The following is a 25,056-nucleotide window of genomic DNA, read 5'->3' on the forward strand; positions in this document are numbered from 1 at the left end:
AAGTTAGGTGGGTCGACAACAAATTCCTGTCATGTGACGCACATGCCATCTCCAGTGTCGTATAGAATATATCAGACGTGTTTTCCTGTGGAGGAATCGGTTGACCTATGACCTTGCGATCAAATGTTTTCGGTTCCCATTGGAGAGGCACTTCCTTTCGTCTACTTAATCGCACGGTTTTGCGGTGCGGTCGCAAAACACAGGCACTAAACTTATTACAGTGAACAGTGACGTCAATGAACGAACGGACAAATCATAACTTTGCGAAAATAAAGAAAGTAAATTTTTCACTCGAGGGAAGTCTTGAACCAAGGACCTCTCGCTCCGTAGCAGCTCACGCTAACCACGTGACCACGGCGCTACTGCGGCTACGCTCTCCTTGATGTTGCCTATGTTGCACATGGACCACTCAGTTTGTATATTTTGCTTATTTTTTTCATAGTGCCACACAATTTCTTCCTGTTTTCTCGATTGATCTTTGTTCCGTTTTTCACGGCCTATCCACTGTGCCAACTTATAACTAAATCTGAGGGGGGTGCGATGGGGAGGTTACCTTGTAAGTTCTAGGGGACTGATGACCTCAGAAGTTAAGTCCCATAGTGCTCAGAGCCATTTGAACCATTTTTTGTTAACACCGGGGGAAAAAAGTTAGTTCCCATTTTGGCCACCAAATCTGGCGCTGTGAATGAAAGAAAGCCGTACAGTAATGGATTAGGAACAGGACATGGGCATGAAAGGTCGAGCAAACGGGAAAGGCATAATATTGATTTTTTTTTCGGTATGAGCATCAGAGACGTCAACGAGATGCTGGAAGACGACGTGATCAACAGTTGCTCGCAGCAGTTCCGTTGGAGTCTTAGTAAAGTGTTCCTGTATACTTGTCATTAGATCAGGGAGATACTAACCTTATCCCTGGTAAATGCATTCTTTTACATATCCCCAGAGCCAAAAGTCACGTGGATTCAGATCAGGTGATATTGCTGGATTCAGATCAGGTGATATTGCTGGCCACGCATATGGAAAACCTCTGGAGATAACACTTTCTTGGAAGGTTGCATTAATCACATATTTCACTGGGCGAGTGACGTGAGGTGTTCCCCATCCCGCTTTCCACACAATTGCATTCTTCCACAGCAGGAATCACATGATGTACAACGACGCCTCGGTATATCTAACAGCACTCTGGTTGTATTTTATTCATAGGAGAACGGACCAAAAACAAAGGTGCTTGTGGAACCACATCACACAGTCCAATGTGGCGAGTGCAGTGGCTCGTCTTGGGCAATATGCGGTTTAACAGTACCCCAAATTCGGCAGTTCTGTGTATTCACTGCACTCCATAGAATATTGCCCAGCCACATGTCATCAACTTCGATCCGTGTCAGAAACCGAAGAGCAACTACACAACGTTGCTGTGAATCACGAGGTTTCAGTTGCTGCACCGTCTGGATCTTGTACGGGTACCAGAGTAAAACAGACTGCAAAACTTTCCGTAGTGTTGACCGTGGAATGGAAAACTCTCGTGATACTGCACGAACGTTAGCACTACCCAGAGCACGTTCTGCATGGTCAGTTACAGCAACATCAAGTTCGTCAATAACTTCCACCGAAATAGGACGCCTTCTCCATCCAAGTGTCTCACCTGATTACCCGTATTTTTTAATTTCATTATCACCTTTTTTAAACCATATAATGACATCGGCTCCTCAGGCCTTTCAGCCGCCGATACTCTCACAATGCAGCACTGTAACTGCTGCTGTTCACATAAAACAGTTTCCCTAACAGCCCACGTCCTCCTTCTCGATAGCCGTGCTGTTCATTCACTTTATGGCTTGTCAAATGACAGTATGGATTTCATACCATAATACAAACTATGTACAGCGCCAGATTTGCACCTGGTGGCCACAGTTGGAACTAATTTTTCCTGCGTAAATCGGTTCCGAATTAACGCATTAACATATACTCGAAGTTTCGCTGCCATATGCTAACTACACCCCAAATTATACTTCGGTGCCGGCCGCGGTGGCCGACCGGTTCTGGGCGCTTCAGTCCAGAACCGCGCGACTGCTACGGTCGCAGGTTCGAATCCTGCCTCGGGCATGGATGTGTGTGATGTCCTTACGTTAGTTAGGTTTAAGTAGTTCTAAGTTCTAGGGGACTGATGATCTCAGATGTTACGTCCCATAGTGCTCAGCGCCATGTGAACCGTTTTTGTACTTCGGTGAGTAGCTGCACTTTAATTGTAATGCCCGATCGCGTACGTGGATACTGTCTCCGAAAAGTGTTGGAACAGAGTTAGTTGTAAGGAAGTCATAGTTGAAAGGAAGTCATAAGTAATAGGGCAGTTTTTTACGCACCTCACTGTTTATGGGGTCATATCTCGTAAACTACTGGTCCTACAATGATATATTTTGCTGGGACATTCATTCATTGGTACATGAGAATACTGTTTGAAAAATGAGTCGCGAATACATTTAGTAGTAAAGAGGTAATAAATTAAATCACCATGCTTCATGGGCCAATTTTACTGAATGAACAGCGAAAATGTAGTAAGCGACAAACTTTTGTCGTTTCATCATTTTTTTGGGGCTGTCAACGAGCAAAAGTTTCGTAAAGTTTTGAAATTATCTATAAAGTTTGTTGCAAGCCATGAAGTGCTCTCATTCTCAAATACTGGATAAACAAAGTATATGGTATTAGCACGTTGTGGGCTACACTGCTATTTCATCCCTACCCCTTTCATAGGTAGGTGGTTCTTAAACCCACAGCGATTCTTTCCAGATAGTAAGTTTAGTTTGAAATGTCCCCTTAGAAAAATTTAAAAATGACAGTGCTGGAAAAACTTCTACGTTATTTGATTTTCAAGCAGCTCAGAAAAATTGAACGTACTCAGACATTTCTCTCTTTACTTATTCTGATCATCACTAAACTGACACACAATATTTTTAGCTCAACTAAATCTGACTTTCAATAATCCCCACAAAAGAATGACCCTAACAATAACCTATACCTTTCATGAATCACTTACCTCACAAAAACCTTCGTTATTCGAACTACTGCAATACAGCGAGTGCCAATACTGCCAGCTAAATAAAAGATTCTAAATACTGAGGGCACTAACTACTGATAGACATAGTTAGCAGATGAAAGATTTTGATAGAAACAAACCATGTATTTACCTTAATAATGTTCAAAAGACATCATGTATGTAACTATCAATTCATGACAGCCATCTTTACAAATTTCCTTTTTCTGGCGGACACACGTCCAGGTCCTCCGCTTATAGTGCCCTATCAAAACTCTGGCATATCTCTCTCCACATCCACCACTGCGGGCGACTCACCTTCAACTACACAACGCTACGTGCTGTTCACATCCAACAGCCCGACACTGCAATAGCGAATATTCCATCAGTGCCAACCAACCACAGGACTGCACACAGCACTGTCAGTGATTTTCATACAGAGCGCTACGTGGCGTGACCAACATAAAAAACTAAACAGCCTACTTACAAGTTGAAATCAGTCCAGTGGTTAGGAGGAGATGTTGATATACATGCGTACATAAACACATATAGCCATTTTTATAGTGTGTGTGGATACATACATATTAATATACACTACTGGCCATTGAAATTGCTATACCGAGAAGAAATGCTGATGATAAACGGGTATTCATTGGACAAGTATATTATACTAGAATTGACATGTGTATACATTTTCACGCAATTTGGGTGCATAGATCCTGAGAAATCACTACCCAGAATAACCACTTCTGGCCGTAATAACGGTCTTGATACTCCTGGGCATTGTGTCAAACAGAGCTTGGATGGCGTGTACAGGTACAGCTGCCCATGCAGCTTCAACACGATACCACAGTTCATCAGTACTAGTAACTGGCATATTGTGACGAGCCAGTTGCTCGGCCACCATTGACCAGACGTTTTCAATTGGTGAGAGATCTGGAGAATGTGCTGGCCAGGGCAGCAGTCGAACATTTTCTGTATCCAGAAGTCCCCGTACATGACGTACAACATGCGTTCGTGCATTATCCTGCTGAAATGTAGGGTTTTGCAGGGATCGAATGAAGGGTAGAGCCACGGGTCGTAACACATCTGAGATGTAACGTCCACTGTTCAAAGTGCCGTCAGTGCGAACAAGAGGTGACCGAGGCGTGTAACCAATGGCACCCCATACCATCACGCCGGGTGATACCCCAGTATGGCGATGACGAATACACGCTTCCAATGTGCGTTCACCGCGATGTTGCCAAACACGAATGCGATCATCAGGATGCTGTAAACAGTACCTGGATTCATCTGGAAACAAGGCGTTTTGCCATTCGTGCACCCAGGTTCGTCGTTGAGTACACCATCGCAGGCGCTCCTGCCTGTGATGCAGCGTCAAGAATAAACGCAGCCACGGTCTCCGAGCTGATAGCCCATGCTGCTGCAAACGTCGCCGAACTCTTCTTGCAGATGGTTGTTGTCTTGCAAACGTCCCCATCTGTTGACTCAGGGATCAAAGACGTGGCTCCACGATCCGTTACAGCCATGCGGATAAGATGTCTGTCATCTCGACTGCTAGTGATACGAGGCCGTTGGGATCCAGCACGGCGTTCCGTATTACCTTAATGAACCCACTGATTCCATATTCTGCTAACAGTCACTGGATCTCGACCAACGCCAGCAGCAATGTCGCGATACGATAAACCGCAATCGCGATAGGCTACAATCCGACCTTTATCAAAGTCGGGAACGTGACGGTACGCATTTCTCCTCCTTACACGAGGCATCACAACAGCGTTTCACCAGGCAACGCCGGTCAACTGCTGTTTGTGTATGAGAAATCGGTTGGAAACTTTCCTCATGTCAGCACGTTGTAGGTGTCGCCACCGGCGCCTACCTTGCGTGAATGCTCTGAAAAGCTAATCATTTGCATATAACAGCATCGTCTTCCTGCCGGTCAAATTTCGCGTCTGTAGCACGTCATCTTCGTGGTGTAGCAATTTTAATGGCCAGTAGTGTATATGTGTTCGAAAATACATATAGCCCATCTCCATCCAAGAGTATCGTGTAAAAGTTTGAAGTAAATCGGTGTAGTGCTATTCGAGATTTTTGGTAACAATCGTAAACAACGACTTGTCTTTTTATAGTAGAAGATATTAATGGCTAATTCTGTCAAGCTGAAACTGTGGATACCGTGACACCTGGTATGAGACGCTACACGGAAAATCTCTCCAATTATTACTGTGAAGGGTGGAGCGTATAGCGGAGCGTGGCGCATGCCGCAGGTGGGCTTTCTGACGGTGATGGAGCGCGCGCGCCACTGCGAGGTGGGGGCGTGTCTGAAGAGCCCCCGCCAGCCGGTGTGGCTGCTGGCCAGCGAGACGCACCTCACCGTGCTCTTCTCCGCCGAGAGGCGCCTCGCCGGGGACTGGGCGCCCACAGAACAGGCGCGCCGGGTCTTCCGGCAGTTCGACGCCGACGGCGGCGGGTTCGTACCCAGAGCTCTGCTGCCCGATGTGCTCGCCGCCCTAGGTCAGTTACATAAACTACCGCTTCACTGCTCGGACCCACACCCTAAACGGTACAGTCCGACACCTAAGTACTGCAGATTTTTTTTACAAAATGCATGCCATGCAGCTGTAGTTAGTTACTTTCATGTTCTATGGGTCATTTTGTGTGACATATCGTAATGCTGTGGAGGGAGTCATTTTACATTCACATCTCGAATATTTATTTTATTTATTTATTTAGCGTATGGCTCATAACATCACAGTAAAAATTACAGAAACAAATCGATTTAAAAAGAATCACATACACATAAACAGAGCAATAAATAACAGTTTGTTTATAAGGACACCACCAATTGTAAATTTACACTCACAGAAGAGCAGTCACAAACAAACATCCAGCTTAGATAATATACAGGGTGTTACAAAAAGGTACGGCCAAACTTTCAGGAAACATTCCTCACACACAAATAAAGAAAAGATGTTATGTGGACATGTGTCCGGAAACGCTTAATTTCCATGTTAGAGCTCATTTTAGTTTCGTCAGTATGTACTGTACTTCCTCGATTCACCGCCAGTTGGCCCAATTGAATGAAGGTAATGTTGACTTCGGTGCTTGTGTTGACATGCGACTCATTGCTCTACAGTACTAGCATCAAGCACATCAGTACGTAGCATCAACAGGTTAGTGTTCATCACGAACGTGGTTTTGCAGTCGGTGCAATGTTTACAAATGGGGAGTTGGCAGATGCCCATTTGATGTATGGATTAGCACGGGACAATAGCCGTGGCGCGGTACGTTTGTATCGAGACAGATTTCCAGAACGAAGGTGTCCCGACAGGAAGACGTTCGAAGCAATTGATCGGCGTCTTTGGAAGCACGGGACATTCCAGCCTATGACTCGCGACTGGGGAAGATCTAGAACGACGAGGACACCTGCAATGGACGAGGCAATTCTTCGTCCAGTTGACGATAACCCTAATGTCAGCGTCAGAGAAGTTGCTGCTGTACAAGGTAACGTTGACCACATCACTGTATGGAGAGTGCTACGGGATAACCAGTTGTTTCCGTACCATGTACAGCATGTGCCGGCACTATCAGCAGCTGATTGGCCCCCACGGGTACACTTCTGCGAATGGTTCATCCAACAATATGTCAATCCTCATTTCGGTGCAAATGTTCTCTTTACGGATGAGGCTTCATTCCAACGTGATCAAATTGTAAATTTTCACAATCAACATGTGTGGGCTGACGAGAATCCGCACGCAATTGTGCAATCACGTCATCAACACAGATTTCCTGTGAACGTTTGGGCAGGCATTGTTGGTGATGTCTTGATTGGGCCCCATGTTCTTCCACCTACGCTCAATGGAGCACGTTATCATGATTTCATACGGGATACTCTACCTGTGCTGCCAGAACATGTGCCTTTACAAGTACGACACAACATGTGGTTCATGCACGATGGAGCTCCTGCAGATTTCAGTCGAAGTGTTCGTACGCTTCTCAACAACAGATTCGGTGACCAATGGATTGGTAGAGGCGGACCAATTCCATGGCCTCCACGCTCTCCTGACCTCAACCCTCTTGACTTTCATTTATGGGGGCATTTGAAAGCTCTTGTCTACGCAACCCCGGTACCAAATGTTGAGACTCTTCGTGCTCGTATTGTGGACGGCTGTGATACAATACGCCATTCTCCAGGGCTTCATCAGCGCATCAGGGATTCCATGCGACGGAGGGTGGATGCATGTATCCTCGCTAACGGAGGACATTTTGAACATTTCCTGTAACAAAGTGTTTGAAGTCACGCTGGTACGTTCTGTTGCTGTGTGTTTCCATTCCATGATTTGTGTGATTTGAAGAGAAGTAATAAAATGAGCTCTAACATGGAAAGTAAGCGTTTCCGGACACATGTCCACATAACATATTTTCTTTCTTTGTATGTGAGGAATGTTTCCTGAAAGTTTGGCAGTACCTTTTTGTAACACCCTGTATAGTCGATTGCCTCTTGGATCGCCATTAGGTAATCCTGTGGGTCACCCTCATATGCCCTTAGCGTGCACGATGTGTTTGACCGTCTGTCTCTCAGCGCCACAGTCGCAAGGGGCCGAAGGAAGTTTACCCCATCTGTGTAAGGAGTCGGCGCATCTCCCACAGTTGGTTCTGATGCGATTAAGAGTTTACCAAACTTTGCGAGGGCAATCAAATCCTTTTGGTTTACTAAAGATGCATGGCATGGCAGTTTACTGCTGTTCTGCTCTCCCTTTGCTCTTTCCATCGGTCATTTATTTTAAAGTTGGTTTGTTGCAGCCCCTGTGCAGTCTTTAGTGGAGGATGCCTAGACCGGAGTCGGTTTCCTTGGATGTCGTGAGTATCTTCATGGATTTGTAATTGAGGGTTGGTTATGATTTTTTGAAATTCTCTAACCAGAGCGTGTTCTCGGCGCAGGTTAGGTGGGGCTATGTTACTGAGAACGGGCAGCCACACTGTAGGAGTTGGCCTGATTGTGCCCGATATAATACGCATTGTTGCATTAAGTTGGCTATCTACCATGTGTGTGTGTCTGCTGTTGAGCCACACTGGGGCACAGTATTCTGCCACTGCCACTGCCAAGTGCGGATGTTCTTAAGGTAGATGCTGTGGAGTCCCAAGTGGTGCCACAGAGCTTCTGCAATATGTTGTTGCGTGTTTTAAGTATCGCTGCAGTTTTCGTCAGGTATTCTTTGAATGTTAGTGTCCTATCTAGGGTAACCCCAAGGTACTTAGGGTGTTTTTTGTGATTTAGTATTTTCCCGTCTAGATGTACATGTAGTTCTCTGTTGGCCATTTTGTTGTTCAAATGGAAGGCAGATACTTCCGTCTTTGTAGCACTAGGTTGTAGCCTCCATTTTCTAAAGTACTCGCTGAGAAACCCTAGGTCACTCGTAAGGATATCTTCGGCAGTTTCTATGTTTCTGTGGGCTGTTGCCAGAGCGCAGTTGTCAGCATAACCAAATTTGCGCGATCTGGTTGCAGGCATGTCAGCGATGTAAAATTTGTAAATATGGCATCATGCTGAACTTTTATGAAGTTTATTATTATTATTATTATTTCTTAACGTAAGATAGGTGTTCAATAAGTAACGCAACATTTTTTTTTTTTTCCTGAGAGCAAGTTGGTTTATTCAGGATTCCAGTGAACCCTATTATTCCCCACTCTTTTGGCTGCAAAATAGTGTTTTTTAACATAATCTTCGCTCAATGCGACGGCCTTACGCCACCTTACTGAGATGACATGTAGGTCCGCATGGTACCATTCTACTGGTCGATGTCGCAGTCAACGTCTTCCGGTATCAATAACCTCCACATCACCCAAGTACTGCTTCCCGCGCAGTGCATCCTTCGTTGGGACAAACAAATGGGGAAGATGGGAGATACGAGCTTCCTCTCGGTTGCACAGATTTGTGTGAGGTCTTACATTGTTGTGGAGAACGAGAAATTGTGTTCATTGTCCAAGATGCTACTCCTGGCGGGTGTAAAATGAATGTGCGCAACGGAAAACAATAAAAGCTAAAAAAAAGATTTAGCCCTGTCTGACTACTCCCTGAAGCAGATCTTAGAATCTCTTAATGCTCTTTAACATATAAATTCCAATCTAAACAGAAATGAATGATTAAGGGAACTAATTATACTAAATTATAAACGTTGATGCTGCATATACATTTATTGTATATTGAAAACAATCTTTAATTACAAATGTTTATATTTCCTATCTAAAATTACTGATCCATTGAACAACTCTGCCCTTTTATTATGACTGCGCGATCTAATATAAATAACGCGAAATGACTGACATCATCTATGTACCAAACACAAGAATACACTACCTTTAAAGATGGTCTACAATGGAGTGCAACGTCAGTGGAAATAAATCCTACGTGACCACAGCTGTTTAGCCTTTAGCCCCTAATAAGCCAAAGCAATTAGCAATATCACCGTATGTACTGCGTCCGGTGCGTCGGAGTGATGGTTCTCGTACACGTCTGCGACGATGGAAGAACTGCAGCCACAAATAAACTCTTTCAAAGAGTGGGACGGTTGAAGGTGGTCCTCCGACTACTATACTCTAATACTGTCTTCTCCTCTCTGTGTTCTACAGACGAGAAACGTGAACTCCCAGCTGCATGGACGGAGTTCAGATAACTTCCCAACGTAAGTATAGGCAGAAGAAGTGTTCTCAATCACTGAACGCTGCGTACTCAATGACGACTTCCAACCCGGAGGTGAAGTCCAGAATCATATAAGTTCACAACAGTACAGTTCTAACTATAAAATCTCGTGAGAGCAAAGACAGAAAGTCCGCCTGTACCAGCAAGAAGCTGATACTGAGCGACCGTCACACACGGGCGCTCACAACAGAAGACACCGTCTCTCCAGCCCTGGTTTCCCAGCAAGGCTTGGCTCCCCACCATCGTAATTCCGAAAACGAATCATATTCCCGAAACCACGGAATATTCTCCCTTTCTACAGATTCTTCCGAACGCCGACAAACCATATTTTAGTCTTTTTCGTCCATCGCGGAAAGTTTGCGAGAAAAAACCTATACTCGTACAATGGGACGCTTCTGAGTAAAAATCCTTGGAAATAACCCAGCCTTCATGGTTTCCGAGGTGCCGCTTGTTCGTTCCTCCCATCTGCGTCCAAGGTTTTCGTTGTTTCCGAAGTATAATCCTTCCGATTCGGATACAGCACCGGCCGGTTGCGACTCTATTGTGCTCCAGTGCTTAGGTGCTACGACGTCCGTCTTGCTATATCCTGTGTTTAAGCAGGACCAACACACCTGTGTGGGCCTTCCACCCAGGGCTTGAGTTCCGCCAGCCGTTTCACTTCCAATGTCGTTCCAATCTTTACTAGTATGATAATAAAGACACTCTGTCACCTTTCATGCAATAAGTGTTAACAATTATTTACAAGGTGTACGTGACAATGTCAGTCTCCTTTACATATTCATATATATATGATGTACAACCTATCACATGATACCTAATTGTGTTTGTAGATCATGGCAAAGTATGTGGATGAGTTCTTGTAAGGTGCGAAATTATAGCAACCTTACAATTTTTGTGGCGATGTCACGCTAAACTCGTTTCTTCCAGTTCTTGACAGTACCACAATACGCTTCCAAGTTGATCGTTGCACCAGGAGGGAGGACATCAAAGAGAACAACCCCTTCCGAGTCCCAGATCACTATCACCATGACTTTATCAGCTGAGGGAGCAGCTTTGAACTTCTCATCCGGAGGAGAGGTAGTGTGGCGCCACTCCATTCCCGTTTTGTTTCTGGTTCGAAGTAATGAACCCATGTTTCATCGCCTGTGATGATGTTCGACAAAAATCGTCACGATCAGCCTCATAAAGCGCAAGCAATTCTGCACAGGTGGTCGTTCGTTGCTCTTCTGGTCTCCCGTTGGGCAGCGAGGAACCAAGCCAACACACACATTGGAGAACCCCAACTGATGGACGATTGTATCAACACTACCAACAGAGAGGTCCAGTTTTGGAGTGAGGGGTTTGATTATGCTTCATCGATCACCTCGAATGAGAGTGTCTGCACGTTCCAACATTGCAGGAGTCACAGCTGTGCTTGGCTAGCCAGCAAGTGGGAGATCGTACAGGTTTGCGCGACCTTGTTGCGATGATGACAGACGCCTCGTCCAATGACTACCCGTGCTTTTGTTCACTGTTAGCTTTCCGTAGACGTTCTACAAGTGTCTATGAATATCTGCAATGCTCCCGTTTTCCGCCAAAACAAACTCAAATGATAGCTCTCTGTGTGGTTCAAATGGCTCTGAGCACTATGGGACTTAACATCATAGGTCATCAGTCCCGTAGAACTTAAAACTACTTAAACCTAACTAACGTAAGGACATCACACACATCCATGCCCGAGGCAGGATTCGAACCTGCGACCGTAGCAGTCCCGCGGTTCCGGACTGCAGCGCCTAGAACCGCACGGCCACCGCGGCCGGCTACTCTCTGTGTGGAACGCACCTCTATTATAGATGCCTCTTTGAAGGTTACATGTAGCACCGCCACCTGTCGGAACTTCATGAAACTATAAGGGCTCAAGTGGGAATATTCAAGATGTCCCACAGCAAATTCCGCATATTTTCAACCTAAACTGGCCGAGGAAAAAAAGATACTGCCATTCTTATTGAACGCCCCTAGCACAGATGTTAGTAATTGCTGCTCGCCACCCTTTACACATTACAATAATACTAATTCTTCTTCGGAATAGAAGCATTTGTCAGCGAGGAACTTTTTCAATTTCTTTCGAAATTTTACTATTCTGTCCAGTATAGTGCACCCATTCTTGGGCTGACTGCAACCTTAATATGGAGTACTGAATGTCATTTTCCCTTCTGGTATTGTAATTATGAACGTCGTAGTTCCTTTTGAACTGTAGTGGATCACTTACAACATACTTCACGAAACAATAAATGTACCGTGAACCAGTAGTCAAAATGTCTAACTCCATAACAGATATGTACAAGATGACAGTGGGTGAGCGCCACATATTATTCTCAGGCCGGCCGGAGTGGCCGTGCGCTTCTAGGCGCTACAGTCTGGAACCGCGAGACCACTACGGTCGTAGGTTCGAATCCTGCCTCGGGCATGGATGTGTGTGATGTCTTTAGGTTAGTTAGGTTTACGTAGTTCTAAGTTCTAGGGGACTGATGAGCTCAGAAGTTAAGTCCCATAGTACTCAGAGCCATTTGAACCGTATTATTCTCATGCCAGGTTTTTGAGCAATGACGACTTTCTTTCTTAAAGAAGAGATACACAAGGAGATTATTAAATACGGCATTAGTGCATGAAAATATGGCAAATATGTCAACTCACTGATCTGTCTCTCCTCAAGTTTTGTAATGATTCTAAGCGCAGATGTCGCTGAACTAACTTATTTTAGGAGTTCTAAAATGTGCTTTTTCCGGTTTATACGAGGGCAGTTCAATAAGTAATGCAACACATTTTTTTTCTCGGCCAATTTTGGTTGAAAAAACCGGAAATTTCTTGTGGAATATTTTCAAACATTCCCGCTTCGTCTCGTATAGTTTCATTGACTTCCGACAGGTGGCAGCGCTGTACGGAGCTGTTAAAATGGCGTCTGTAACGGATGTGCGTTGCAAACAAAGGGGAGTGATCGAGTTTCTTTTGGCGGAAAACCAGGGCATCTCAGATATTCATAGGCGCTTGCAGAATGTCTACAGTGATCTGGCAGTGGACAAAAGCATGGTGAGTCGTTGGGCAAAGCGTGTGTCATCATCGCCGCAAGGTCAAGCAAGACTGTCTGATCTCCCGCGTGCGGGCCGGCCGTGCACAGCTGTGACTCCTGCAATGGCGGAGCGTGCGAACACACTCGTTCGAGATGATCGACAGATCACCATCAAACAACTCAGTGCTCAACTTGACATCTCTGTTGGTAGTGCTGTCACAATTGTTCACCAGTTGGGATATTCAAAGGTTTGTTCCCATTGGGTCCCTCGTTGTCTAACCGAACACCATAAAGAGCAAAGGAGAACCATCTGTGCGGAATTGCTTGCTCGTCATGTGGCTGAGGGTGACAATTTCTTGTCAAAGATTGTTACAGGCGATGAAACATGGGTTCATCACTTCGAACCTGAAACAAAACGGCAATCAATGGAGTGGCGCCACACCCACTCCCCTACCAAGAAAAAGTTTAAAGCCATACCCTCAGCCGGTAAAGTCATGGTTATAGTCTTCTGGGACGCTGAAGGGGTTATTCTGTTCGATGTCCTTCCCCATGGTCAAACGATCAACTCTGAAGTGTATTGTGCTACTCTTCAGAAATTGAAGAAACGACTTCAGCGTGTTTGTAGGCACAAAAATCAGAACGAACTTCTCCTTCTTCATGACAACGCAAGACCTCACACAAGTCTTCGCACCCGAGAGGAGCTCACAAAACTTCAGTGGACTGTTCTTCCGCATGCACCCTACAGCCCCGATCTCGCACCGTCGGATTTCCATATGTTTGGCCCAATGAAGGACGCAATCCGTGGGAGGCACTACGCGGATGATGAAGAAGTTATTGATGCAGTACGACGTTGGCTCCGACATCGACCAGTGGAATGGTACCGTGCAGGCATACAGGCCCTCATTTCAAGGTGGCGTAAGGCCGTAGCATTGAATGGAGATTACGTTAAAAAATAGTGTTTTGTAGCTAAAAAATTGGGGAATAACTTGGTGTATTTCAATGCTGAATAAAACAACCCCTGTTTCAGAAAAAAAATGTGTTGCATTACTTATTGAACTGCCCTCGTATTATCATCGTTATGGACACCTAAGAGATTTGAAGTTTCCACCCTTTTTATTATTTCTTCACCATGTGTTGCACTTACCATTGCTGTAGTATCCATAGATGTGTAGAACTGAGGTATGTTGTCTCCTCCTAAAATTGAGGGTTAGACCATTCGCAGAAAACCAGGCAATTATACTTTTACGACCATTGTTGACCATTTCTTCTGTTTATGTATGTGTGTTTGGATTGATTACTATACTAGTGTCATCTGAAAAAAGAAGGAATTCTGCTTGTTGTATATTAGACGCAAGATCGTTGACATACACGAGGAATAATAGTGGATTTAAGATTAAGTCTTGGGGAACCTCCTATGTGATTTCTACCCAGTCAGAATTACGTCCCAGGATTACAGTGGTTGAATTACTAAGTACCACTTTCTGCGTTCGTATGCAATTTTGTTTGTACGACCTTTATTATCACTACCAGCTTCGGTTAATAAATATCAACACAGTATTTGAATTGCAGTAAAAAAAGGCATGAAACGACGGGAAATGCATATTTATTTTATTTATCGTGCAGCATATGCACGTGCAAGGCAAAATATTGTATACAGGGTGGTCTATTGATCGTGACCGGGCGAAATATCTCACGAAATAAGCGTCAAACGAAAAAACTACAAACAACGAAACTTGTCTAGCTTGAAGGGGGAAACCAGATGGCGCTATGGTTGGCCCGCTAGATGGCGCTGCCATAGGTCAAACCGATATCAACTGCATTTTTTAAAAATAGGAACCCCCATTTTTTATTACATATTCGTGTAGTACCTAAAGAAATATGAATGTTTTAGTTGGACCACTTTTTTCGCTTTGTCATAGATGGCGCTGTAATAGTCACAAACATATGGCTTACAATTTTAGATGAACAGTTGGTAACAGGTAGGTTTTTTAAATTAAAATACAGAACGTTTTATTTCGGTTGTTCCAATGTGATACATGTACCTTTGTGAACTTATCATTTCTAAGAACGCATGCTGTTACAGCGTGATTACCTGTAATTACCACTTAATGCAATAAATGTCCAAAATGATGTCCGTCAGCTTCAATGCATTTGGAAATACATGTAACGACATTCCTCTCAACAGCGAGTAGTTCGCCTTCGGTAATGTTCGCACATGCTTTGACAATGCGCTGACGCATGTTGTCAGGCGTTGTCGATGGATCACGATAGCAAATATCCTTCAACTTTCCCACAGAAAGAAATCCGGGGACGGCAGATCCGGTGAACGTGTGGGCCATGGTATGGTGCTTAGACGACCAATTCACCTGTCATGAAATATGGTATTCAATACCGCTTCAACCGCACGCGAGCTATGTGCCGGATATCCATCATGTTGGAAGTACATCGCCATTCTGTCATGCAGTGAAACATCTTGTAGTAACATCGGTAGAACATTACGTAGGAAATCAGCCATTTAGATTGCCATCGATAAAATGGGGGCCAATTATCCTTCCTCCCATAATGCCGCACCATACATTAACCCGCCAAGGTCGCTGATGTTCCACTTGTCGCGGCCATTTTGGATTTTCCGTTCCCCAATAGCGCATATTATGCTGGTTTACGTTACCGCTGTTGGCGAATGACGCTTCGTCGCTAAATAGAACGCGTGCAAAAAATCTGTCATCGTCCCGTAATTTCTCTTGTGCCCAGTGGCAGAACTCTACACGACGTTCAAAGTCGTCGCCATGCAATTTCTGGTGCATAGAAATATGGTACGGGTGCAATCGATGTTGATGTAGCACTCTCAACACCGACGTTTATGAGATTCACGATTCTCGCGCAATTTGTCTGCTACTGATTTGCGGATTAGTCACGACAGCAGCTAAAACACCTACTTGGGCATCATCATTTGTTACAGGTCGTGGTTGACGTTTCACATGTGGCTGAACACTTCCTGTTTCCTTAAATAACGTAACTATCTGGAGAACTGTCCGGACACTTGGATGATGTCGTCCAGGATACCGAGCAGCATACATAGCAAACGCCCGTTGGGCATTTTGATCACAATAGCCATACATCAACACGATATCGACCTTTTCCGCAAGTGGTAAACGGTCCATTTTATCACGGGTAATGTATCACGAAGCACTTATACGCTTGTGACCATTACAGCGCCATCTATCACAAAGCGAAAAAAGTGGTCCAACTAAAACATTCATATTTCTTACTACACGAATATGTAATAAAAAATGGGGGTTCCTATTTTTAAAAAAACGCAGTTGATATCGGTTTGACCTATGGCAGCGCCATCTAGCGGGCCAACCATAGCGCCATCTGGTTTCCCCCTTCAAGCTAGAAGAGTTTCGTTCTTTGTAGTTTTTTCGTTTGATGCTTATTTCGTGAGATATTTGGCCCGGCCACTATCAGTGGACCACCCTGTATACAGGGACCAATTCAATGATAAAAGACAAGCAAGTGTAAAAACGAAAGTAAAATACAGTGCGTAAACTGTATATTAATATTTAATTGTTCAGTCCACTATATCACAGCTGGGGATGATTTGAGCAGATCCAGCACGGTATCTTGACAGACTCGTTTTTGGAACTCTTGAGCGATACGGAAGAGTGTCTGTTGAACGGACGCCATCTTACTTCTGATTGACTGTCAACTGAGAAGACGCATCGACTGACACCTAACGGCAGTTTTCTGAAACTCCAGGTAACACCCATTCAGACGACACACATTTCCCTGCCGGCATGTCCCGTGTTTAGTAATTACTACCCTCCAAAATCAGGTCATTCTTTTTGGAACACCCTGTATATTGTATTGGAAATTAAGAAAGCGAAGCGGTATGTGAAAGCCTTTTCAGCAGCAGTTGAGATGGCGACGTGTGGCAGGCATGACGGCGGACGGAGACTTCACGGACGTGCTGTGCGAGCAGCTGGACCCGGACGGGTGCGGCGTGGTGCTGGAGTCTGCCTTCCTGCGCGAGCTGTGTCCGCCCTCGGAGCCGCTGCCCCCCTCCTTCATCCTGTACCACTACAACGGGCTGTCCGGCTCCGCGCCCGATGGCAAGGTAAGCCGTCAGCATTGCTGTAGCACCGCTGCCTGACCGAATGGCGCTTCAGCTTACCGGGAGACACCACAAAGTGCGTAGTCTATTTCACCAGGTGGTCTCCATCATAAAGGTTCGCACCGTCAAAATCGAAGGCGAACTTCTTGAGAGTTACAAACCGTGCAGGGCGTTAAGCTAGGTATCCACTCTTAAAAAATGATTATAGAATCATATTGGCACAACGGAGTGATGAGATCTGATGGAACGTGATAGCACGCAACCGAATTCAAAACAGTATGTCGTGGAGTTCATCGTGAAACTGACTATCCTTTAAGGTGTATCAGCAGCTAGTGCGGTAATATGTTTTATAGGTACAGAAATAACAAACACACAGAGGCTGAATTTGTCTGGTGGTTCCAGGCAGACGGTATAAATTTTTCGAGAGAGACAGTCTGCTCTAAAAGTTATTTTGATCAGCTATCGAGCAAAAGCAGTGCTCATACCACAGTTGCACGAGGGTCACTCCAAAAGAAATGCACACTATTTTTTTAATCCATCTTTTATACTACATGTTTGAAAGTTTTACAGTGTGTAGATACATCCTTTAGGAACAATATTTTCATTTCTCCACATAATTTCCATCCCTCTCAACTGCCTTACGCCATCTTGGAATCAGCGCCTGTATACCCTCACGGTAAAATTCTGGACAAACCTGTTGGAGCCACTGTTTGGCAGTGTGCACAAGGGAGTCATCATCTTCAAACCTCGTTCCACGAAGAGAGTCTTTCAGTTTCCAAAGAGATGATAGTCACATGGAGCCAGGTCAGGACTGTAAGGGGGGTGTTTCAGTGTTGTCTATCCGAGTTTTGTGATCGCTTCCATGGTTTTTTGACTGACATGAGGCCGTGCATTGCCGTGCAACAGCAAAACATCCTGCTTTTCCCGATGTGATCGAACACGACTCAGTCGAGCTTGAAGTTTCTTCAGTGTCGTCGCATATGCATCAGAATTTATGGTGGTTCTACTTGGCATGATGTCCACAAGCAAGAGTCCTTCGGAGTCGAAAAACTCCGTAGCCATAACTTTTCCAGCAGAAGGTGTGGTTTTAAATTTTTTTTTTCTTGGGTGAATTTGCATGATGCAACTCCATTGATTGCCTCTTCGTCTCTGGTGAAAAATGATGGAGACATGTTTCATCACCTGTCACAATTCTTCCAAGAAATTCATCTCCACCATTCTCGTACTGTTCCAAAAGTTCGCTGCATACCGTTTTTCTTGTTTGTTTATGAGCCACTGTCAACATCCTGGGAACCCACCTGGCATAAACCTTTTTTAACGCCAACACTTTCAGTATTCTGCAAACACTTCCTTCCCCTACCCCAACGTAGCGTGACAATTCGTTCACTGTGATGTGTCTGTCAGCAGTCACCAATTCGTTAACTCTCTGCACATTGTCTGGACTCTGGAGTGTAGGCAGTACGTGACCTGCCGCTGCAAGGACAATCCTCAATATTGCCGTGCCAGCTTTCATCACGTAACCTGCTTGCCCACCGACTAACTGTACTGCTATCGACAGCAGCATCTCCATACACCTTTTTCAACCTCTTGTGGATGTTTCCCTGTCTCGTTTTCACAGCACTGGAATTCTATGACAGCACGTTGCTTCTGACGAACGTCAAGTGTAGCAGTCATCTTGAAGACATGCTGTGACGGCGCCACTCACGGATTCACGGAAACAGGTTGGACTAAGTTTGAAAACAAGCGGGAAGGATGTATCTACACACTGTAAAACTTTCACACATGCAGAATGAAAACTGTATTTTTACAAAAATAGTGTGCATTTCTTTTGGAGTGACCCTCGTAGTTCTCTTACGACCCTTTTCCCACTCTTGTTTGGTGTGACGTAAATGTTCCCTACTGCCCTTGCAAGATCATGCACACAAGAAAGAATCGTGAGGGGGGGGGGGGGGGGGCAGAGCACCTCCAACTGCTTCCAGCACAAAAAAAACTTTCCAGCCACTTTACCATCCAGATTAACGTTCGACATAACTGTATGCGAACGCGTTGAGGCATTGATGTTGGTTGATTTTGATACAACTCTCTAGGTACCTCTAATTTCCGGGATTCCTTTCATATGTATTTCCTCTTCGAATCCCGATTGGTCGGAGCTGAAAACAAATTCCTTACTGAACGATGGGATAAGTTTGTATATTTCATCTAAAAATCTTAGGGCCGATTCTGCAGTCTGCTGTGCACTGTCAAGTTGACACTTCGTTTTAAATTTAGTTACCTTAGGTCTTCCAGTTCGGTAGCACTGTTTGAAGCTATGCAACCACCCACTGCTTCCCTTGAAATCACTGTAGTCTATGTCGCACGCAATTTGATGTGCACAACGTAGTAGGTTATTATCGTGCACATCCTGTAAACTATATGAGGTATCCTCGAAACGTTTTTTGTAACAAATACGCCTTGTCCTCCCTTGCATGTCCGTAGTTTTTCTTATGCACTACACGGTCTTGTTACTGCGCGCTTATTGGAAATCTGTTCATAATTGTTTTTTTACTGTGTTGCTGATGATCTTCCATGTACGTAATTCTATTTAGTACCTGCATCTTGGACAACGATTGTCCTTTTCTTCCTTTGCCTAGAGACGGGATTTATGGCTCCCTGTTCGACAAGGGTGATGAACTTCATGGCTCGACACGTGTTTCGATATCGCTTTTACTTGCTAAGTACGTATCGTCTTGATTGTACTCATGTACATTGTCCGTACAGTCGGGCGTACACGACACCACACATTTCACTGACTCATGTTGCAAAAACGTTAATATTTCATCCGTCACTTCTTTCTCACCTGTGAAATTCCTTGGTTTCGTTTCTGACGAAATGTCAACTTCGCCAACTGTTGTTGTGTTTATAAAGCAGTGTTTGCTTTATTTATCGATGACATTGCTCTGCTTCGTATCAACACCACAGCATTGTAGCACTTGTAAGTCACTCGTCGACGCTCCGTAGCGTCATGCTTTGCTCACCATTAGATAACTCCAGTCCCGGCCCTGTTGCCGTTATAAGCCAATAATATGGTTGTATTGTAGACAGTACGAATGGCATAAACATGACTGGCCTTTTGTAACCTCGCACTCTAGAGGTTCCTCGTTAGTCAGCACCTCACCGCAATGAATAATGAATGAGGTGTTGAGCTCAAGAAAATGGAAAGAGGTTAGAATCTTCTGCCACAGATCGTGAGCATCGATTTTACAACATAATCATTGACCTATGACGTTTACTGCAGAATGACTGTTGTTTATTATTAAATAATGCTCTTTATGCCCCACTGTAGCCGAGGTCGCTAAAACACGCCCAGGAGGTGGCGCTCGACTCGGTGTTACGCCATTTCGAGTCCTGGCGGCAGATGAAATTTTCACTGCGTTATTTGGACGTCAGGTGGAGGAGAAATGGTGGCGTAGAAGTCCCTGATCACCAGTTTTTACACCAATGTCTTGGATTAAACTGCAGATCTGTCCGCAGTGTCTCATGAAGTGATGGGAAGTGAAACTGTTGATACTGATCCGTCCATCAGGTGAGGACCTTAAGGTCGGCGGTTCCCTCTGGTGCTATGCGAGAGGACTAGGTTAGGTGCCGGCAACAGGTTTCATCCTCTGCCTTCTCTCATCATCATAAGACACAAACGGAACATTGCACGATAAACATAGTCATTACGTTCACTCACAATCATAAATGCTCATGAGATAGAAATCTGACGTGTCTGTTTGCAAGGTAAAGGGCCAGTGTGCGCGGAAAAAGAACACTCTCTCCAATTAGGAGGCTCAACGCACTCCATGGGATTCTCAGTCAACACTGGCATGCGACATTTAATTTTTAATGCTATCTTTTTGACATTCCCTACTCTGCGATCTAAATAATCCTTGACTTTGCGATCTGAATAATTTAAGAGACATACTTAAACTGAGTTCGTAAGTATTTGTATTTTAAAATGGCGCTTTATATTACAGTTTTATTGTTATAGAATTTTTTTTAAAAAAAAAAGCTTTAATCTGGCGCTTGTTCCATGATCATGAATGCAGCTGTTTGTGAGATAACTGCTAATGTCCTTTAGCTACACGTTTACAAGTGTTCGTCAATTGAGAATATACAAATGTACCTCTTGCACCAATACAAAGATGAGTTATAAAGATATTAGAGTGACTTGCGTCGAGAAAGGGTTAAAATCGCTAGGTGTAAAACAGGACGCCAGATCCTGATGAGATGCACGTAAGATTCTAATACGGAATTTGAACTTCAGTTAACTCCCACTTTAACCATTATATACTTTAGGTTCCTTGAACAAGAAAACTGTGCCCAGTGATTGGAAAAGAAGCGCAAGGCACTCCTGTTTATAAGGTAACTGATCGGCAAAACTATCGTCCATTCTCACTGAAGACTGCGTGGGTTCTACAATCGTGAATTCTTAGCTCACACAAAATGAGGTATTTCGAACAGACTTGGTTCAAAGTAGTCTGGTAGGTACAGTGATTCTTTACTTCCGGAAGGTATTTGACACCATACCACACATATGCTTCTTATCGAAAGTACAGTAGCATTGTTGGATCGTATGTAGTGTGCAGTCATGAACGGAGAGCCATCGACAGATGTAGACGTGTGTTTGGGCCCGGACCCTTGTTGCCCATGGAGTATATTGATGACTGGGTAGACCACATTAATAGCAACCTCTGGATTTCCATAGACTATGCACTTTATATGAAGTACCGTCTCAAAAATGCTGCACAAATATTCAGGCAGATACTGATAAGATTTTAAAGTGCTGCAAGAATTAGCAACTTGCTTCAGATGTTCAGAAACGCAAAATTGTGCATTTCACTAAAGGCAAAACAAAGTATCCCATAAATACTATATTAGTTATTCACAGTTAGAAGCAGACACTTCACACAAATATCTGGGTGTAATAATTTTGTAAGTATATGAAATGGAATGGCTCAGTCATTAGTAATACGTTACGACAAGATCAGTATCGTTATGCGATAAAAATAACAAGTAAATAAAAGGCACAATTTATGGAAACAGTCACTCTCTAGGAGGAAGGGACTGCTCCCAATGCATGCTGAGTCCCATCCATCTACGGAATTAGTTATTTCCCTCGCCTTATTTTACTGCTGCCGGTCTTTATCTTTTACTGTGATGGATTTCCACTCTATTTATTCCATTACTGCCTTTCTAACCTTGTATCTGGTTACCGAGGGGAGGGATGGAATCAGAGGTGGAGGGACAGGCGCCTTTCGCCAAAAGACGAGCACTGAGTGGCCTCCGTTTGCCCACCGGCCTGCAGACTGGTCTGACCCATATGCTTACTTGTACCGTTTATTCAGCTATTTATCATCTCTTGCATCAACATTGCTTTCAGTGTCTCGATTTTACGACTCCATCACAATTAGATCAAATTTCGACTGATGTCACTAGGAGGAGCATTCAATAAGTAATGCAATACATTTTTTTTCTCGGCCAATTTCGGTTGAAAAAATACGGAATTTGTTGTGGGACATCGTGGTATATTACAGTTTCAGCCCCTAGAGTTTCAAGAAGTTCCGATAGGTTGCGGCGCTATACGTAACATTCAAAATGGTGTCTGTAACGTAGGTACGTTCCAAGCAAAGAGTTGTCATTTAGTTTCTTTTGGCAGAAAACCTCGGCATCGCAGATTTCCATGAGCGCTTGCAGAATGTCTACGGAGATCTGACAGTGACCAAAAGCACAGTGAACGTTGGGCGAAGCGTCTGCCATCGTCGCAACAAGGTCGCGCAACCATGTCTGATCCCCGCATGCCGGCTGGCTGGCCGCACACGGCTGTGACTCCTGCAATGTTGGAACGTATGGACACGTTGAGGTGATCGACGGATCACGATCAGACACCTCGCTGCTCAACTGGACGTATCTGTCGGTACTGCTTACATAATCGTCACTAGTTTGGGTATCCAAAGGTGTATGCCCCTTGGGATCCACCAATACTCCTGCAATGTTGGAACGTGTGGACACATTGAGGTGATCGACGGATCACAATCAGACACCTTGCTGCTCAACTGGGCGTATCTGTCGGTACTGCTTACATAATCGTCACTATTTTGGGTATCCAAAGGTGGGTGCCCCTTGGGATGCATCCATCCTCCTGCAATTTTGGAACGTGTGGACACGTTGAGGTGATCGACGGATCATGATCAGACACCTCGCTGCTCAACTGGACGGCTCTGGCGGTACTGCTGGCAAAATCCTCACCAGTTTGGGTATCCAAAGTTGTGTGCCCCTTGGGATCCACCCATCCTCCTGCAGTTCTGGAACGTATGGACACGTTGAGATGATCGACGGACCACCATCAGACACCTTGCTGCTCAACTGGACGTATGTGTCGGTACTGCTTACATAATCGTCACCAGTTTGGGTATCCAAAGGTGTGTGCCCTTGGGATCCACCCTGTAGCCCAGATCTCGCACCTTCCATCTGTTTGGCCCAACAAAGAATACACGTTGCGGGAAGCAGTACCTGGATGATGGGGAGGTTATTGATGTATCACGACACAGGCTCCGGCGTCGACCAGTAGAATGGTAACATGCGGGCATACAGGCCCTCTCATTGAGGTGGTGTAACACCGTCGCATTGAACGGAGATTATGTTGAAAAATAGGGTTTTGTAACCAAAAGAGCGGGGAATGACATGGTATACCGAAATACTGAATAAAACCGACCTGCTTTCAGAAAATAAATGTTACATTACTTATTGAATGTCTCTCGTAAATATGAGGGATATGTGATACTGCTGTGTAGTCCATTAACACACCTTGTCCCACGCCTCCTATATGATCGACCAACCAGTTTTGAAATTTTTCAAATAACTTCCGGGAATTCAGCCAGGTAACACTTTCAGCGACCGCCGATATTTCGGCGGGAGAACACCCCGCCATTTTCTAGGCAAACTGCAACGGACATGCGACACACATGCAAATTTAAAACCTTGGTTCTCGGACTGAAGCAGGAAAGATAACACACACACTGAACACTAGTGCCACCAAAGACGACCAAAGTAAGAGCTATCGATGGTGAGACTACGAATTCGCAGGTGAGGTAGCATTGACTCCGTCCCTCTTTTTTTTTTGACAAGGGAGAGAGCCGGATTCCAAACAGAGTTTAAACAGAAACCTCCATCCCTGTTAACGAGGTCGCTCGCTAATTTAATCTCAACTGCCTCATTAATAACACTGTCCCAATACCTGGATGTGCATGCCAACATCTCAGTGTTATTATATAACATGGGATGACCAGTATCCAAGCAATGTTCAGCAATAGCAGATCTACTTGGCTGCTGTAATCGTGTGTGCCGTTTATGCTTAGTACACATAGCTCTGACTTTGGTCATCTTTGGTGGCACTAGTGTTCAGTATGTGTGTTATCTTTCCAGCTTCAGTCCGAGAACCGAGGTTTTAAATTTGCATGTACGTCGCCTGTCCGTTGCAGTTTGCCTTGAAAATGGCGGGGTGTTCTCCCGCCGAAATATCGGCGGTCGCTGAAAGTGTTACCTGGCAAAATTCCCGGAAGTTATTTGAAAGTTGTATACGCCAGGAGAAACTCAGGTCTCACAGTTTGTAAATGATTTCGTCGTAGTTGTACAGGCCGTCAACGTGTTGTGCGCTGTGGCAGGTGGTGTACCGCGTGGCGCAGGCGTTTCTGGAGGACGAGCAGGACGCGCGCAGCTACGAGGAGCGGCCGCCCGTCGACATCCTGGGCTGCCTGCAGACCAAGTGGCCCGCCATCCGCCTGCGCTGGCTCGCCGGCGCACCGCCCTCGCTCAACTAGCATTCTCTGCTCACCATCTCATTTCTGTACTCCTACAATAAATCCTCTTCTCTGATTATATCACGGTTTGGTACTTTACACCAGCGACAAACTATGAGGCACAGCACTCTGCCGGATGCACCAAATATATTGCTCAACAGAAATAGGGGAACATGACTTTGGGCGTCTGCCATACTCTGTTGAGCAATATATATATAACCAGTTACCTATTGTCAGCGTAACAATTGGTTTGATCTCAAAAATGATTATCCCGGCTAATATTTGTCACTCTGCCAAAGAAATCTCCACATGACGTTGTGTAGAAATGTTGTCTGTAAAGCCGCGTGAGTGGCA

At 44.7% G+C, this 25,056-nt stretch overlaps 1 protein-coding gene across 1 annotated transcript in view; it reads left to right on the forward strand.

Moving 5' to 3' along the window:
* LOC126199513 (ubiquitin carboxyl-terminal hydrolase MINDY-3 homolog) overlaps positions 1-24,723 on the forward strand; it is a 125,045-nt gene extending 100,322 nt beyond the window's left edge. The window contains exons 6-8 of the mRNA XM_049936436.1: positions 5,293-5,539; positions 16,710-16,888; positions 24,568-24,723. Coding sequence (XP_049792393.1) covers positions 5,293-5,539; positions 16,710-16,888; positions 24,568-24,723 — 582 coding nt within the window. The remainder of the gene's footprint in view (positions 1-5,292; positions 5,540-16,709; positions 16,889-24,567) is intronic.
* The last annotated feature ends 333 nt before the right edge of the window (positions 24,724-25,056 follow it).

Source organism: Schistocerca nitens, chromosome 8 (genome assembly GCF_023898315.1).
Source record: "Schistocerca nitens isolate TAMUIC-IGC-003100 chromosome 8, iqSchNite1.1, whole genome shotgun sequence".
In the NCBI taxonomy this organism is placed as follows: Eukaryota; Metazoa; Arthropoda; class Insecta; order Orthoptera; family Acrididae; genus Schistocerca; species Schistocerca nitens.